This window comes from Telmatherina bonti (genome assembly GCF_933228915.1).
Source record: "Telmatherina bonti genome assembly, chromosome: 22".
NCBI classification, from domain to species: domain Eukaryota; kingdom Metazoa; phylum Chordata; class Actinopteri; order Atheriniformes; family Telmatherinidae; genus Telmatherina; species Telmatherina bonti.
In genome coordinates this window covers 7,304,359-7,321,096 of record NC_136631.1, presented here as the reverse complement: position 1 = coordinate 7,321,096, position 16,738 = coordinate 7,304,359, and the positions used below count along the sequence as shown (strand labels likewise).

The 16,738-nt window shown below is 44.9% G+C and overlaps 1 protein-coding gene across 2 annotated transcripts in view; it reads right to left on the bottom strand.

Annotated features, from left to right (window-relative positions):
* Positions 1-2,207: 2,207 nt before the first annotated feature.
* Positions 2,208-16,738, bottom strand: part of LOC306772971 (uncharacterized protein) — a 36,520-nt gene continuing 21,989 nt past the window's right edge. The window contains exons 4-5 of one of the 2 annotated variants that reach the window (XM_079262642.1): positions 16,527-16,580; positions 2,208-5,327 (exon numbers count right to left, since the gene is read on the bottom strand). In XM_079262642.1, the coding sequence (XP_079118768.1) occupies positions 5,202-5,327; positions 16,527-16,580 (180 nt within the window). In that variant the 3' untranslated portion in view covers positions 2,208-5,201. Of the gene's footprint in view, positions 5,328-10,086; positions 10,221-16,526; positions 16,581-16,738 lie in introns of those variants that run through there. The other variant, XM_079262643.1, reaches the window with a different exon arrangement.

Here is a 16,738-nt window from a genome sequence, read left to right as displayed (position 1 = left end):
CTGGATAACCAGCTAATGGATGTAAGCAGGCTAAAGCTAAGTCACATTGTTAACCGGCTAAAAACCGCGGTTCTACGTTAGCCCGAGATCGGATACCTGTCAATCAAAAGGACACGCCCCTAAATATTCTGAACATCGAGATTAAATTACTTTAAAACGGGCTAGTTAAAAAAAAAAATTCACTCCCCCCCACAGTTGTCATGAAGGTAAACCTGACCTATTAAACCTAAAATGGATTTTTGAACCAGGCTGTAAACATGTTTATTTTTGCTGTAAACATGTTTATTTCTGCTGTGAAGTTGGTCTTTTTAACATGAGTCTATGGGGATTTGCTCTGTTTTGCAGCCCCAAGTGGATGAAGGGGGAACTGCAGTTTTATGTACTTCCACATAGGCTTCATTTTTAACCGCTGGAGGTTGCCGCTTGGTTGTGACATTTCCATACAACACAACCAACTAAGCTGCAGTATGATGATTAAGCCCAAAGCCCAACTACCAGCACAAACCAAGAGGGCTTGTAGTCAGAGTGGGGTGCCTGAGACTGGTCCTCCAGATCTACAATCCCGCAACCTTTAGGTGCATCTGCATCAAATGGCCTGATTCCCTCCTCTGCATGTCCTGCAGCTCTGCAGAAGCCTCATAACGAGTCATTCACTGGATCCAGATGTGCTGGAGAAGAGACAGGAGATCTCCAGGACCAGTCTCTGCAGGGTTAATCCAGAGTCACTAAGCTTCCCTTCAGGATCAAACGAGTCCTGATGTTCCTGATGTGGAGATCATATCTTATACTGCAAGATGAGCATTTATTAGATGTTTTACCATAAATATGCCTTTCTATAACTGTATCTGACTTGATGCATGAGTAGCTGCATTTGTTAATGATTATTAAAGAACTTAAACTTGGATGTATTATTAGCACATTTTGCTTGTAATGTAGGCAAAGCTCTCACATGTAGACCCTTACCTCTGCTGATCCTGCAGGTAAGCAGATTATTATTAAAAAGGGACATTTTGTGGATATATGGAGGAAAAATGAATGTCTATTTGACTCCAACTTTAATCCTACTTAAAATGATTTTCATGGCCAGTTATAAAGATGATGATGATGATGAGGCAGGTACACCCTGGACAAGTCGCCAGTCCACCGCAGGAGCTCATATTGTCCATCTGAATAAAACGAAACCAGCCTTAAACAAGAGGCCACAGGGCTTTTATTGATTCATTTTTGTGCAACAACGGACGAAAACATGTCACAATGTTACATTCGCTTCTGCAGAGTCTCCGTTACAGTGGTGACATATAACAAATCCATCAGCTCATTTCGGGGGCTGAGAAGTACCTCAAGTTTCTTTCAACGCAACTGGAATGTCATTTCAAGGCATTAAGAGATGATCCCTACCCTCGTAGTTAGAACCGCCGGGATGTCGTAGTTAGAACCGCCGAGAAGTCGTAGTTAGAACCGCCGGCACGTCGTAGTTAGAACCGCCGGCACGTCGTAGTTAGAACCGCCGAGACGTCGTAGTTAGAACCACTGGGACATGGTAGTTAGAACCACCAGGACGTCGTAGTTAGAACCACCGGGACGCCGTAATTAGAACCACCGGGACATGGTAGTTAGAATCACCAGGACGTCGTAGTTAGAACCACCGGGACGTCGTAGTTTGAACCACCGGACGCCGTAGTTAGAACCACCGGGACGTGGTAGTTAGAACCACCAGGACGTCGTAATTAGAACCACTGGGACATGGTAGTTAGAACCACCAGGACGTCGTAGTTAGAACCACCGGGACGTCGTAGTTAGAACCATCGGGACGTCGTAGTTAGAACCACTGGGATGTTGTAGTAAAACCCACTGGGATGTCGTAGTAAAACCCACTGGGACATCGTAGTTAGAACCATCGGGACGTCGTAGTTAGAACCACCGGGAAGCCGTAATTAGAACCACTGGGACATGGTAGTTAGAACCACCAGGACGTCGTAGTTAGAACCACCGGGACGTCGTAGTTAGAACCATCGGGACGTCGTAGTTAGAACCACCGGGACGTGGTAGTTAGAACCACCGGGACGTGGTAGTTAGAACCACTGGGATGTCGTAGTAAAACCCACCAGGACGTCGTAGTTAGAACCATCGGGACGTCGTAGTTAGAACCACTGAGACGTGGTAGTTAGAACCACCGGGACGTGGTAGTTAGAACCACCGGGACGTGGTAGTTAGAACCACCGGGACGTGGTAGTTAGAACCACTGGGATGTCGTAGTAAAACCCACCAGGACGTCGTAGTTAGAACCATCGGGACGTCGTAGTTAGAACCACCGGGACGCCGTAATTAGAACCACTGGGACATGGTAGTTAGAACCACCGGGACGTCGTAGTTAGAACCATCGGGACGTCGTAGTTAGAACCATCGGGACGTCGTAGTTAGAACCACTGAGACGTGGTAGTTAGAACCACCGGGACGTGGTAGTTAGAACCACCGGGACGTGGTAGTTAGAACCACTGGGATGTCGTAGTAAAACCCACCAGGACGTCGTAGTTAGAACCATCGGGACGTCGTAGTTAGAACCACTGGGATGTTGTAGTAAAACCCACTGGGACGTCGTAGTAAAACCCACTGGAACGTCGTAGTTTGAACCACCGGGACGTCGTAGTTAGAACCACCGGGACGCCGTAATTAGAACCACTGGGACATGGTAGTTAGAACACCAGGACGTCGTAGTTAGAACCATCGGGACGTCGTAGTTAGAACCACTGAGACGTGGTAGTTAGAACCACCGGGACGTGGTAGTTAGAACCACCGGGACGTGGTAGTTAGAACCACTGGGATGTCGTAGTAAAACCCACCAGGACGTCGTAGTTAGAACCATCGGGACATGGTAGTTAGAACCACTGGGATGTCGTAGTAAAACCCACCAGGACGTCGTAGTTAGAACCACCGGGACGTGGTAGTTAGAACCACCGGGACGCCGTAGTTAGAACCACCGGGACGTCGCACTTAGAACCACTGGGACGTGGTAGTTAGAACCACCGGGACGATGAGTTAGAACGACCGGGACGCACGCCGTAGTCAGAACCACCAGGACGTGGTAGTTAGAACCATTGGGACGTGGTAGTTAGAACCACCGGGACGTGGTAGTTAGAACCACCGGGACGTGGTAGTTAGAACCACTGGGATGTCGTAGTAAAACCCACCAGGACGTCGTAGTTAGAACCATCGGGACGTCGTAGTTAGAACCACTGGGATGTTGTAGTAAAACCCACTGGGACGTCGTAGTAAAACCCACTGGAACGTCGTAGTTTGAACCACCGGGACGTCGTAGTTAGAACCACCGGGACGCCGTAATTAGAACCACTGGGACATGGTAGTTAGAACACCAGGACGTCGTAGTTAGAACCATCGGGACGTCGTAGTTAGAACCACTGAGACGTGGTAGTTAGAACCACCGGGACGTGGTAGTTAGAACCACCGGGACGTGGTAGTTAGAACCACTGGGATGTCGTAGTAAAACCCACCAGGACGTCGTAGTTAGAACCATCGGGACATGGTAGTTAGAACCACTGGGATGTCGTAGTAAAACCCACCAGGACGTCGTAGTTAGAACCACCGGGACGTGGTAGTTAGAACCACCGGGACGCCGTAGTTAGAACCACCGGGACGTCGCACTTAGAACCACTGGGACGTGGTAGTTAGAACCACCGGGACGATGAGTTAGAACGACCGGGACGCACGCCGTAGTCAGAACCACCAGGACGTGGTAGTTAGAACCATTGGGACGTGGTAGTTAGAACCACCGGGACGTGGTAGTTAGAACCACTGGGATGTCGTAGTAAAACCCACCAGGACGTCGTAGTTAGAACCATCGGGACGTCGTAGTTAGAACCACTGGGATGTTGTAGTAAAACCCACTGGGACGTCGTAGTAAAACCCACTGGAACGTCGTAGTTTGAACCACCGGGACGTCGTAGTTAGAACCACCGGGACGCCGTAATTAGAACCACTGGGACATGGTAGTTAGAACACCAGGACGTCGTAGTTAGAACCATCGGGACGTCGTAGTTAGAACCACTGAGACGTGGTAGTTAGAACCACCGGGACGTGGTAGTTAGAACCACCGAGACGTGGTAGTTAGAACCACCGGGACGTGGTAGTTAGAACCACTGGGATGTCGTAGTAAAACCCACCAGGACGTCGTAGTTAGAACCATCGGGACATGGTAGTTAGAACCACTGGGATGTCGTAGTAAAACCCACCAGGACGTCGTAGTTAGAACCACCGGGACGTGGTAGTTAGAACCACCGGGACGCCGTAGTTAGAACCACCGGGACGTCGCACTTAGAACCACTGGGACGTGGTAGTTAGAACCACCGGGACGATGAGTTAGAACGACCGGGACGCACGCCGTAGTCAGAACCACCAGGACGTGGTAGTTAGAACCATTGGGACGTCGTAGTTTGAACTACCGGGACGATGAGTTAGAACCATCGGGACGCCGTAGTTAGAACCACCGGGAAGTGGTAGTTAGAACCACCGGGACGTCGTAGTTTGAACCAGTGGTCCTCTCCTACCTAGAAAGTAACGAGGAACGACGCTGGGGAAAAGAAGAAATTGCACACTACAAGTAGGCTAAGCAGAACGCGGCATCGTTCAGCCGAATGTTCAGCAAACTATCAGATGTCTTTCCACTGATCTCTGTCTCCAAAACCGTGGAATTCATGCAAGGAAAGACAGGATATGAGTGACTCGGACCTGGACTAGAAGCGACATATTCATTAGGAGACATACATCATCAAAGGTCGACTATCGACTACAGTCATACGTGTGTGTTATAGCTCGGCCGTACAGTACATGACCTGCATAATTAGTAACACATCACACATAAATGTGACAACTGTCTCGTGGATAAGATCAAGGTCTCGCCTTGTTGGGGAGGAGCCGACTGATTGTCTAACATTTGTCTTCTTGGTCGGTCTCGTCCCTTCTTGGTCCAGTTTGTTTTCCGTTTCCCTCTCAGACGTTGTGTTTTATCCTGCTGCTTCTGCAGCGGCGGCAGTGATGGGGAGGGATTACCTGAGAGCGCAACGGTCAAACAAAACGTCCGTTCCAGAGTCGTCCCTCCTTGGTGTCGCTGCAGAAGCCATCTGGGAAGGAGGCGTCGGAGGAAGGTGGAGGGCTGAGGCCGGTCCTGGCAGGAAGGACGCTGCTGATTACGAGCAGGGAGGGTCATCGGACGGAGTCAGGGGACTGCACGGGGGGGCAGTGCTCAAAGAGCGGAAGGCGAAGATGGAGGGGTCGTAGGTGTACCTCGGCGGAGGACGGCTGCTGCTCAGATTCTGAGAAAACAAACACGTGTCAACAGTTTCATTTTCTTTTCCTGTTAAATCCAGAAGAAACCTTCAAATTCTGGTCATAAAGCTCTCAGACTACACAGAGGGGCTGTTTGGAGGCGTTAACTTGCCCACCTGCCATGCCACTGCCTTTTTACCTCCACTGTTTGTTTGTGTTCAAGATAACTCAAAAAGTTATGAACGGATTTTTGTGAAATGTGAAAAGGAAATGTGAAAAGGAAGAACTGATTTAATTCAGGTGGTGATACGGATCACCGTTTGGATCCAGGAACTTATTGAAGGATTCTTTAACATTGTGAGATAGGGTCATTTTCAACATTTGTGCACATGACTCCAATGAAAAATGGTCGGAGCACTTAGGGGAAAAAAAAAAAAATCACAATATTTCATCTATGATGGAGAATGTGTAGTCAGAAAAAAGGGACCAGAATAAAAAAAAAAAGACAGGCAAGAAAAGACAGTGAAAGTGCTCATTTGGATACAATAAATGCAGGGCCAATATTTATTATGCATGTCACAATATGGGGAGAACTGTGGTCCTTGGTTTGCACTCCGAGTGCTTTTCAGGTCTTACTATGATTCTTATTGATTCATAAAAAATGTCCAATAATTTAAAGTCTCATGTTGGAAAACTAAGGTTCCTGAGGTGTAGATGGTGATCACCATTCCAGGCTACAATCATGACTACAGATCCAGCAAACACTTATTTCTGATCAGCTGACGGTGATTCATCTTTAAGCCGCACTGTTTTCCAGAAGATCATACTGCAGGTGGGAAAATCAAATCGAAAAATCGAAAAGTGGGATTTTTTTGCTACAAAATGTTAAAATCAAATTTTTTTTGTTAAAAAATCTATTTTATTTTCAAATAAATAAAAATAATCCATTATGAAATTTTTGTCATTTTTATTGCTTTTATTGATCTTTTAACTTGTCTTCTTGGGCATTATAGCAGCAGAATGATGATCTGGCTACTCAGTTGTTTTTTTCTTCATTTTTCTTCATTGAAATCAAGAAAAATGGTGACCAAAAAAAAGTTTTATACTTTTTTGGGGGTTTTAATCTACAAAAATTAGCAATATCAAAGAATTGTGAAAATCTGAATTGAATCAAATCAATCAAGCATCTTGTCACAGCCCTAAATCATACTGCAACAAAAACGCTCCTGTTGCACCAGTAAGGGTCCAGTAAAATTGTCATTCCACAACAAAATCTGCTATTTATAAAAAAAAAAAAAAAAAAACATTTAGGTGAAAACTGATCAATTTTAAGGGACTGAAGATCTCAAACTCCCACATTTTCCCAGCAATGCACTTCCGTCAGACTGCAGTTTTACTCGTGGTTCCTGGAGGAGGTCAAAGTGAAATGAGATGCAGAACCTGCAGGAATCCGGGCTTTCTCTGTAGAACCAGCTTCCAGTTGGGTTCAGGAAGCAGACATCCTCCCTTCCCTTTAAAATGAGGCATTTCTAATAAAACTTATGGTTGCGACTGGCTTGGGTGTCCTTGGCCTTCCCACGTCACCAGCAGCAGCGAGCTGATCCGTTCTTTGAGACAACCGTTGTAAATTGGTGCAATACAAATAAAGCTGGAATTAACTAAACTGAAGGAGGATTGATAACTTGAAATATCAACAGCTCAGTCTCTGCTGGGACCAATAATGAGGTTCGTTTTTCTTTGTACAATCCTGAGAGAGAAGTAAAAACCTCCCCCGATCACAGTGGAAAATAAGCACACCTCATTATAACTCATGCAGAGAAATGTTTCTCTCTTGCTGCAGGTTTAGTAAAATAAATGCCCTTCCAGAGACACCCCCCCTCCCCTTGTGCAGCTCTGCAAGCCCCCTGTCTAAAATTAGCCCGAGTCATTTTCTTCCCCACAGGAAACGACAGGAAATGACTTTGTTGGATTTGGCAGTGAGGCAGCACTTTCTCCAGAGGCTGCTGAAGTCTGGGAGAAGCTCGTTCCATGCACAAACTCCACCGCTCTGCTTTTTAAAAAAAGTATCCCACGTGGTGGGGGCTACAGGTGTTGCTATGACTTCAGCCAACATCTTCAGGGATCAATAACTGACAACCGAGCCGCAGTAACTCAGCAACAAATCCCAAAACAACTTAAAGCTGTCCTGTGTACTAATGTTGATTTAAAGGAGGAAAAAGTGAGAGCTGGGAGACATCAGAGTCCAGGAAGGAGCTTCAGTAAACATAAAAGATGTGAACTCTGCTAAGATCTTCACCATATGCGAGCAGAAAGTTGGTCCAGGAGCAGGAGGGGAAGTCGTCCATCAGGACGCCGTTCAGTAAATGTTCAGTCATCCTGTTCACATCTGCAGGATGATGGACATTTAAGAGTCAAAGCGAGAACAAGACACAAAATGCAGCCGTGGGAGGCTGGAGTTAACCCCCCCCCCCCAGAACCCTGCAGACATGTCCTACCTTACAGGGTTTCTCTTACTATAATTTCCTCTTTATAATCAATAATTCATCACTGGGCCCTGCAGGACTTCGGTGAGGGGACTAGAGACAGTGTGTTCAAGCTCGGAGTTCATGAAACCATGATGTAGACCAGTGTTTCTCAAATGGGGGTACTTCAAGGCATTCCAGGGGGTACGTGAAATTTTTTTTTTTTAATTTAACATTTTTTAAAAACTTTTTAATGTTTTCTTTAAAATCGCCTTAAAAATAAAATAATATATAATTATATTAAATATTTAATATATTTCAAAAAATGTAAGTGTACATTCATAAATGGAATTTACATTTGGACTTACACCATTTTATTCCTCACAAAATCCCACATTCAGACATAACTTGAACCCCACCCGTTACGAGCCAAATCATATCCGTCAGTCACTGTTGCCTTGACGACACAAATGATGGAGTCCTGGTTGAAGTGTAGTAGAGATGTACAAAACATTTGTCATTTTTTTGCACGGTTAAAGTTTAATAAACTAAATGACAAAGTGATGTTTTTCATGTTTCTTTGTTAACCAAAAGTACTTCTCAGTGGTGGGGGTACTTGGCTGAACTTTTTTTTACAAGGGATACTGTGTTGCTAAAAGGTTGAGAACCGCTGGTGTAGAGAGACCAGTAACTGGGTAAACTGGGAGAAAGGTAATAAATGTGTCAGGTCCAGGTTGTATTCTAAGGTATCTGTAGCTGGAGACACCCTGGATGGTGACAGGAAGTAGACTAGTCCACGTCCTCCTGAACATCCATCCCCTTGGTCTTTGAGACGTTCAGCTACACATGGCTGAAACTGGACCAATCCCTAATCGTCTTTCTGTCCCGTTTTGTTGGGTTAGAAAATGTTTAAACATGTTTAAAGTCAGACGTAGACATGTCTACTGCTCGCTGAGGTTTAAACTAATCTGTTATGTTTGAGTTTACAAAGTTAATCTGAACCAACGTTTGACTTGTAGATTTGCGTCTTTGAACTGTGAAGGAACTATATCCCCCGTATGTCAAAGCTTAAATTAAAGGTGCAGCATGAAAGAATTACTGACATCTAGTGGTAAAGATGGGCAATAAAATTACAAATGAAAATAAATGAATGGTGGCTGTCAGTGGACAAAATTCCTTGAGACATAAACGTGTTTTCATGTGTGAGTGGATCCAGTGGCCTCAGATGCAGATATGACTGCACTACACTGTAAAAACTGAAATCCAAGTAAGATTAAAAATCTTAAATTGAGTACACATATGCTTTTTCTTTTTTTTTTTTAAAGGTAAGATAATTCTTAGTTTTTATGCCAGAGAATTCCTCTTCTTTAAGAGTATTTTTACTTGTTTTGGGAAGTCTTGACAAGCCAAATTTTCTTATTCTGTTGGCAGATAATTTAGCTTTTTTTAAGCAACATTTACCTCATTTGTGGATATATTTTTTTCTTGTTATTTAAGGCGGAGTTTTTGCAGTGTACAGGAACTTCAACACTGTGTAAGTCTTCTTCTATGGTCCTTTTAAGGCAATAGTTATCCCAAACGGTGCTCTAGCGCCCATCAAACCAAGCCAACACTGTCGTTTTAAAGCAAAGAGATTCTAAGTTCACATACAGAGCTGTTTGTCCATTCAGAGACACCGTAGTTAAAATGGTGGCACAAATATAGCAGCTGCTCTTAGTAGTAGATAAACATGTCTCATTCTAACATCATAAACATAACAGAGATTTCATACCAACAGAAACCATTTTTAATGAATTACTGACCTCTAACTTTATTACTTTCTGCACCTTTATGTAGTAAAACTCAAAGTTTTAACCTTAGTGTTGTTTTTATTCTCATGACTGAAGGCTAGTTCAGGCAAGTCATCAAGCTCCGCCCACATCAGCTGATCTTTTTACTGACTGCATCATTGCCATGTCTGTTATTGAGGCGCTCAGACTTGGTGTTTATAAACTGCTTCTGATGGTTACAGATGAAAGTTGTGGCTTATCTACACATCCAACCTCAGGACGAAACGATAACCTGCTGCATTAACGTGTTTGTTCTGTTTGACCCCAAATTATCTTTGCGTCACATCGAGGTGATTAACCTTAATCAAAACCAAAGGAACACGCAGCAGTTTCCTCAGTCCTCTGTCCGTATCTGCACCATTTCCTTCTCTTCCATCACTCATCGCCGTCCTCGCCGCCCACGCCTTATAGCAGCTGCAACCAGACGCCATCGCTCCTGCCTGCTTTTCCGACTGGAAAAGGCCCCAGGAGCACCGACGGCACCAAATCTTTGTTTCCCCACTGTTTCCACAAGACCCCTCCTCTTAAAACACACACACACAGACCACCATTACCCTCCTTAACTCCTGCAACTACTTCCATGCTTGAATGCTTGAAATGTAGGGCCCCCCATCAGATCCAGTGTCGGTTCTGGTTCGTGTCCAGGAAACTGAGGGTTTGGAGATAAAGAGGGAGATGAGAGCGAGTCGATGCGAATGGCTCAAACACTCGCTGTGTGCTCGCTTCAAGTAAAATGTACGAGCTGTTGCGAACGCAACGCCTGCAGACACGGCTGACGGGGACAACACCACCACCAGCTCCACCAGTGAGAACGCAGCAGAATGAGTAATACTTGTGTGTTTCAGTGGAGCTCCACAGATCGCAGCCGGCCGGCTATAAATGGAAAATGACTCCATCCCTGGAAATACACCACATACACCTCCTCTCCCTCCTCCTCTGCGCTACCTCTCATCGCCACTCACTCGGATCATCCTCAGCTCCATTTTCCACATATTTCTGCTCATCATGTGAAACCTTGATGCAGACAGCGGCGTGCACAACTCTTTAGTTGTTTACAGATTGTCAGGAAAACAGGAAATGCTGGAATGTGTAAACATCAATGAAAATACTGCAGATAATGTTAAAAAAAAAAAACAACTTAAAAATGAAAATTTGCTCCCTCGTAGTGAAGCTTTCTGCCAATTTTCCAAGTAGTCTTCAGGAATAGTTCTCCAGATATCCTGAAGGACTTTTCCAAAGCATGTTTCTGCTTTCTGTTCTCTCTGTGCAGATGATCCCATACTGCTTCTATAACGTTGAGGTTGCAGGTTCTGAAGGGGGATCCATCGGTCCATCAGACCACCAGCCACTGGTTTTCACTCCAGTTCTGGTGTCAAACCTCTGCCTGTTCAACCCATTTTCCTTCCCTCTGAATAACTTCTTGACAGATCCCTTCAGATCACACTTCAGCCGACAGTAGGTGAAACAGCTGCGATGAAACTTTGAGAAGGACTGGAGAATTGTTGCTTAAAACCACTTTAAAAGCTTGGAAGAGAAGTGGCTCAAGACTTCTGCACAGTCCTGAATCTGGAGCATTCATCACCGCCACAGTTGGTGTGTGTGTGTGTACACATAAGCCAGTGTGTGATGCGGTTCCACTAACACCATCCCACACAATGTGATGATAACGTCACTTCTCTCGCCACACTGAGCTTCCTTCTGGAGGGCCCCGCTCTGCCAAGATGCTGCGGCTTGTTCCAGTCCATCCTTCAGCAAGCTTCCCTCAAACAACACTCCCCACACACACATGCAGCTCGGCGTGGAGCTGATAGATGAGTACTGGATCAATCGGGACTCAGTCCTGGGAAAACAGTTTTGCGGTTACGATGCTGTGCAGCCCACCACCCAGACCACTAACAGTAAAAAGCTGCAGAAGGTTGTTGATGGAGCTCAAACAAACCTGAGCCAGAAATGAAAAAGCTTCTTGTTTCTCAGCCTTAATTAGTAATCCCGGCAGAGCTATCAGGTTTTCAGGCATCTCGTGCTCGGCTCTGCAGCGAGGAGGGCATGGGAACAAACGGCGAAGCCAGATGCAGTCCCAGTATGCAGTTGGATGGAGATCAAGGTGCTGGCGACAGGACAGGCCTGGCGGTTCACGGGGCAACAGAGCAACCTTATCGCTGCTGTAATGGACACCCTGATGCTGGGCTGCCTGCATGTGCAGCATCTGCATGTGTTTATACGCTCTTATAATTTCATTAATCTACCACCAAAGATGTAGAAAATAAACAATGTTGCTTCAAAGCTCTGGGCCTGCAGCGATCTGCAGGGCAAACAAGAAAGCTGACACTAAAGATTTTATTCATACAGACTTTTCTGTTATTGATTCCAGTTAAGAGGCAGAGGAGAGCGCACCAGATGCTTCACAGGCCAATAAGCTGGAGTTGCCCTTTATGAAGCATATTAATGCTCCCAGCAAGATGCTGAGGAAACACCATTGATTATTCATCACTGATACTGCAGGATGACTTCATACGAGGCTGCATGAGAAAACTAACAAACGGCTTAATGTGATTGGTTCCATGGAAAAACGTTTCTATTCAACGTTTCTATTCAACCCCAGGAAGAAGACATGTCTGGCTGTGCAGCACCATGATAACTGGACATTTAAGCTGCAGGAAAGTTGTTTTATGTTTCGCTGCTCGCCACATGAAACAACCAGCTTCCAGGTAAAAATATCTGGCTGCTCCAAACAGGAGACGGCAGATCATCAACACAGTCAAAGGCACTAAGAGTTAAAACGTCTGCCTCTGAAACAAACAGCATTTTAAAAAAAAAAGCATCGTCTGAGGTTCATGTTTGTGACACGCTAATCCAGATGTAAACACATCTGGATTAGCTGTGCAATTAATTCTACAGGTATACAAATAAAACTTGGATGACATGAACACATCTTTGTATCGTGGTTTGGTTTTGGGTTCGGTTTGTATCGTGTGGTTCGTGCAGGGTTCGGTTTGTATCGTGTGGTTCGTGCGGGGTTCGGTTTGTATCGTGTGGTTCGTGCGGGGTTCGGTTTGTATCGTGTGGTTCGTGCAGGGTTCGGTTTGTATCGTGTGGTTCTCGCAGGGTTTGGTTTGTATCGTGTGGTTCTCGCAGGGTTCAGTTTGTATCGTGTGGTTCGTGCAGGGTTCGGTTTGTATCGTGTGGTTCGTGCGGGGTTCGGTTTGTATCGTGTGGTTCGCGCAGGGTTTGGTTTGTATCGTGTGGTTCACGCAGGGTTCTGTTTGTATCGTGTGGTTCGCGCAGGGTTCGGTTTGTATCGTGTGGTTCGCGCAGGGTTCGGTTTGTATCGTGTGGTTCGCGCAGGGTTCGGTTTGTATCGTGTGGTTCGTGCGGGGTTCGGTTTGTATCGTGTGGTTCTCGCAGGGTTCAGTTTGTATCGTGTGGTTCGTGCAGGGTTCGGTTTGTATCGTGTGGTTCGTGCGGGGTTCGGTTTGTATCGTGTGGTTCTCGCAGGGTTCAGTTTGTATCGTGTGGTTCGTGCGGGGTTCGGTTTGTATTGTGTGGTTCGTGCGGGGTTCGGTTTGTATCGTGTGGTTCGTGCAGGGTTCGGTTAGTATCGTGTGGTTCGTGCAGGGTTCGGTTTGTATCGTGTGGTTCGTGCAGGGTTCGGTTTGTATCGTGTGGTTCGTGCAGGGTTCGGTTAGTATCGTGTGGTTCGTGCAGGGTTCGGTTTGTATCGTGTGGTTCGTGCAGGGTTCGGTTTGTATTGTGTGGTTCGTGCAGGGTTCGGTTAGTATCGTGTGGTTCGTGCAGGGTTCGGTTTGTATCGTGTGGTTCGTGCAGGGTTCGGTTTGTATCGTGTGGTTCGTGCAGGGTTCGGTTAGTATCGTGTGGTTCGTGCAGGGTTCGGTTTGTATCGTGTGGTTCGTGCGGGGTTCGGTTTGTATCGTGTGGTTCGTGCGGGGTTCGGTTTGTATCGTGTGGTTCGTGCGGGGTTCGGTTTGTATCGTGTGGTTCGTGCGGGGTTCGGTTTGTATCGTGTGGTTCTCGCAGGGTTCGGTTTGTATCGTGTGGTTCGTGCGGGGTTCGGTTTGTATCGTGTGGTTCGTGCAGGGTTCGGTTAGTATCGTGTGGTTCGTGCAGGGTTCGGTTTGTATCGTGTGGTTCGTGCGGGGTTCGGTTTGTATCGTGTGGTTCGCGCAGGGTTCGGTTTGTATCGTGTGGTTCACGCAGGGTTCTGTTTGTATCGTGTGGTTCGCGCAGGGTTCGGTTTGTATCGTGTGGTTCGCGCAGGGTTCGGTTTGTATCGTGTGGTTCGCGCAGGGTTCGGTTTGTATCGTGTGGTTCGCGCAGGGTTCGGTTTGTATCGTGTGGTTCGCGCACGGTTCGGTTTGTATCGTGTGGTTCGCGCAGGGTTCGGTTTGTATCGTGTGGTTCGCGCAGAGTTCGGTTTGTATCGTGTGGTTCGCGCAGGGTTCGGTTTGTATCGTGTGGTTCGCGCAGGGTTCGGTTTGTATCGTGTGGTTCGCGCAGGGTTCGGTTTGTATCGTGTGGTTCGCGCAGGGTTCGGTTTGTATCAAGTGGTTCGCGCAGGGTTCGGTTTGTATCGTGTGGTTCGCGCAGGGTTCGGTTTGTATCGTGTGGTTCGCGCAGAATTCGGTTTGTATCGTGTGGTTCGCGCAGGGTTCGGTTTGTATCGTGTGGTTCGCGCAGGGTTCGGTTTGTATCGTGTGGTTCGCGCAGGGTTCGGTTTGTATCAAGTGGTTCGCGCAGGGTTCGGTTTGTATCGTGTGGTTCGCGCAGGGTTTGGTTTGTATCGTGTGGTTCGCGCACGGTTTGGTTTGTATCGTGTGGTTCGCGCAGGGTTTGGTTTGTATCGTGGTTTGGTTTTGGGTTCGGTTTATATCGTGTGGTTCGTGCAGGGTGCGGTTTATATCGTGTGGTTCGCGCAGGTTTCGGTTTGTATTGTGCAGTTTGGTTTTGTGTAGAATTATTGGCTGTGCTCCTGTTTGTAATCCAGAAATTTCCCTATAAAACTGGAACAATGAAAAGTTTGTCCAAAGCTCACGAACACATTTAACTAATTGATATGTGACGGCTAGAAGGCTGATCAATTTGGTTTCCATGGTAACGGCTGCATCACATTTAACTGACCTTCATAATGAGGAAAACGAACTTAAAAAACTTTATAGCAGTTTATCAGTAAAGCTGACATATTTAACAGAGTTTTGAGACAAAAATCAGTCCGTATCTACTTATTTATGCCTAGATATGCAGAAACACTTTATCTAAACATCTGTCGAGCTCATTCTCCTCATATTATTGTGTTTATGAAATTTCTTTTATGTTTACTACCGTTTGCTGTAAAACAAACAGTAAAATAAAACAGGTGGAAAGGACTTTGTTAATTGTTCAGAGCTGCAGGTGAATATCTTTACTGTGTGATGATGTGATTAAAACCACCATCGGTTCACTTCAGCTCTGAAAGTTGGAGTCTAACTGGCGAAATGTCCATTTTTATTAATAATTATTATAATCCGTGCTGTTTTTAATCCTTGACTTGATATAATGAGAAGCAGATCAGGCTGCATGGTGGTGTGGCGTCAACTCAGTCTCTTTGTGTGGAATTTGCCTGTTCTTCACCGTGCATGTGTGTGTCTCTGTGTGTGTCCTCCAGGTAAGCAGGTGTTTCCCCACCACCCAAAAACACATGTATTAGATTAGCAATGCTAACATGAGCATGTGAGTGAGCATGCATGGTTGCTTGTCTCTGTGTTGACCCTGTGTGCTGGAAGGACGCTGCTTCTCACCTGCACCCTCTTTGCAACCCTAAACTGGATGAAACAGTGACTGAATATGAATGACTGAAAACGTTTAATTAATTTCTGTTGACAGGTTGGTAGCTAGACAGCTAATGCTACATCTCAGCTACAGAGGGCCTCTTTGTTGTCCTGGTTTCTGGACAGAAACCACTACAAGCGAGTGGAACCACTGCTGTAGTGTACAGGAAAATAGAACATGTATGTTTAGGGATAAAATCTCCATATTAAATCTGCCTGAACATTTTTTAGCTTTTATCATCTTTTTATGAGAAAAGAGCAGCTGCTACATTAAATACTCCATTACCAGCCAACATTTTTTGTTTTCTCCATCAGTTTCCAACAAAGAATGATGTTTCATTTGTCAACCTGAATTAACCCTTTAGAGTCGAACCTACAAAAAAAAAAATATATATATATATACAATTTTAATATTTGGCCCTTTGAAATAGAGAATAATTGGAAAAAAGTTTTAATGTGCGATATGTCAAAATGATTGTAGTGCAAATGGTGTCCACCAGAGGGAAGCAGACAAGAATCAGATAGTGTATGCAAAGTTTTTACCATACAATTATGTAAAAGGTCCCAGAAAATGCTTGTATCCAATACACAAGTAAATAAAGACATTTCAGCTGATACAAGAAGGTTTGGTGACCAGCACCAGTTTACATTTATAATCTGACCTCCCAAAAAGTCAACTTTCACTTTCAGGTTATTACTCTAATGTGGCGGTCCACAACCTTCAGTCCAGCTAAATTAAACTCCTTTTGAGCCTCAAATAATCTTTTGAAACATGAAAAAATTGAATTTTTGACAAATATCTACTGTGGGAATTTTGCTATTTTCAACAAATACAATTTTATTTCTATTTTTGGTTTTAAAATTAAGAAGAAAAAAAAACTTTCACAGTTAAAAGATACTTTTTTCACTATGAAATGTAGATTTCTTTTAAATTATGGATATAATTAAAACCTATACATAAGAACCATAAATGCAAGTGATTTTAATGTTTAATGTCACATACCTACTTACATACAACATATATTAAACACAAAACACACAACACAAGAGCAAACATTTGGTATCATTCGTCTTGTTTTCTGTTCATTTCATTAGTATAATTTTATTAGAAGTAAAAATAAACATAAACTCACCCGGATCTTCATGGTTCTTGTTTTCCCTCCACAGTTTTTCTTCAGCAGCATTTTCTGTGAAGAAGCAGCAGATCAGTGATGTCTGTGGAAGGTCAAACCATCTTTCTCCAAACATGAAAAACTAAGCAGAAAACTGTTTACAATCCACACTCTTATGTAATGTGTGCTCTTTTGTCTTGTACAGTAAACTTTTTGTCATGTAAAACCACACA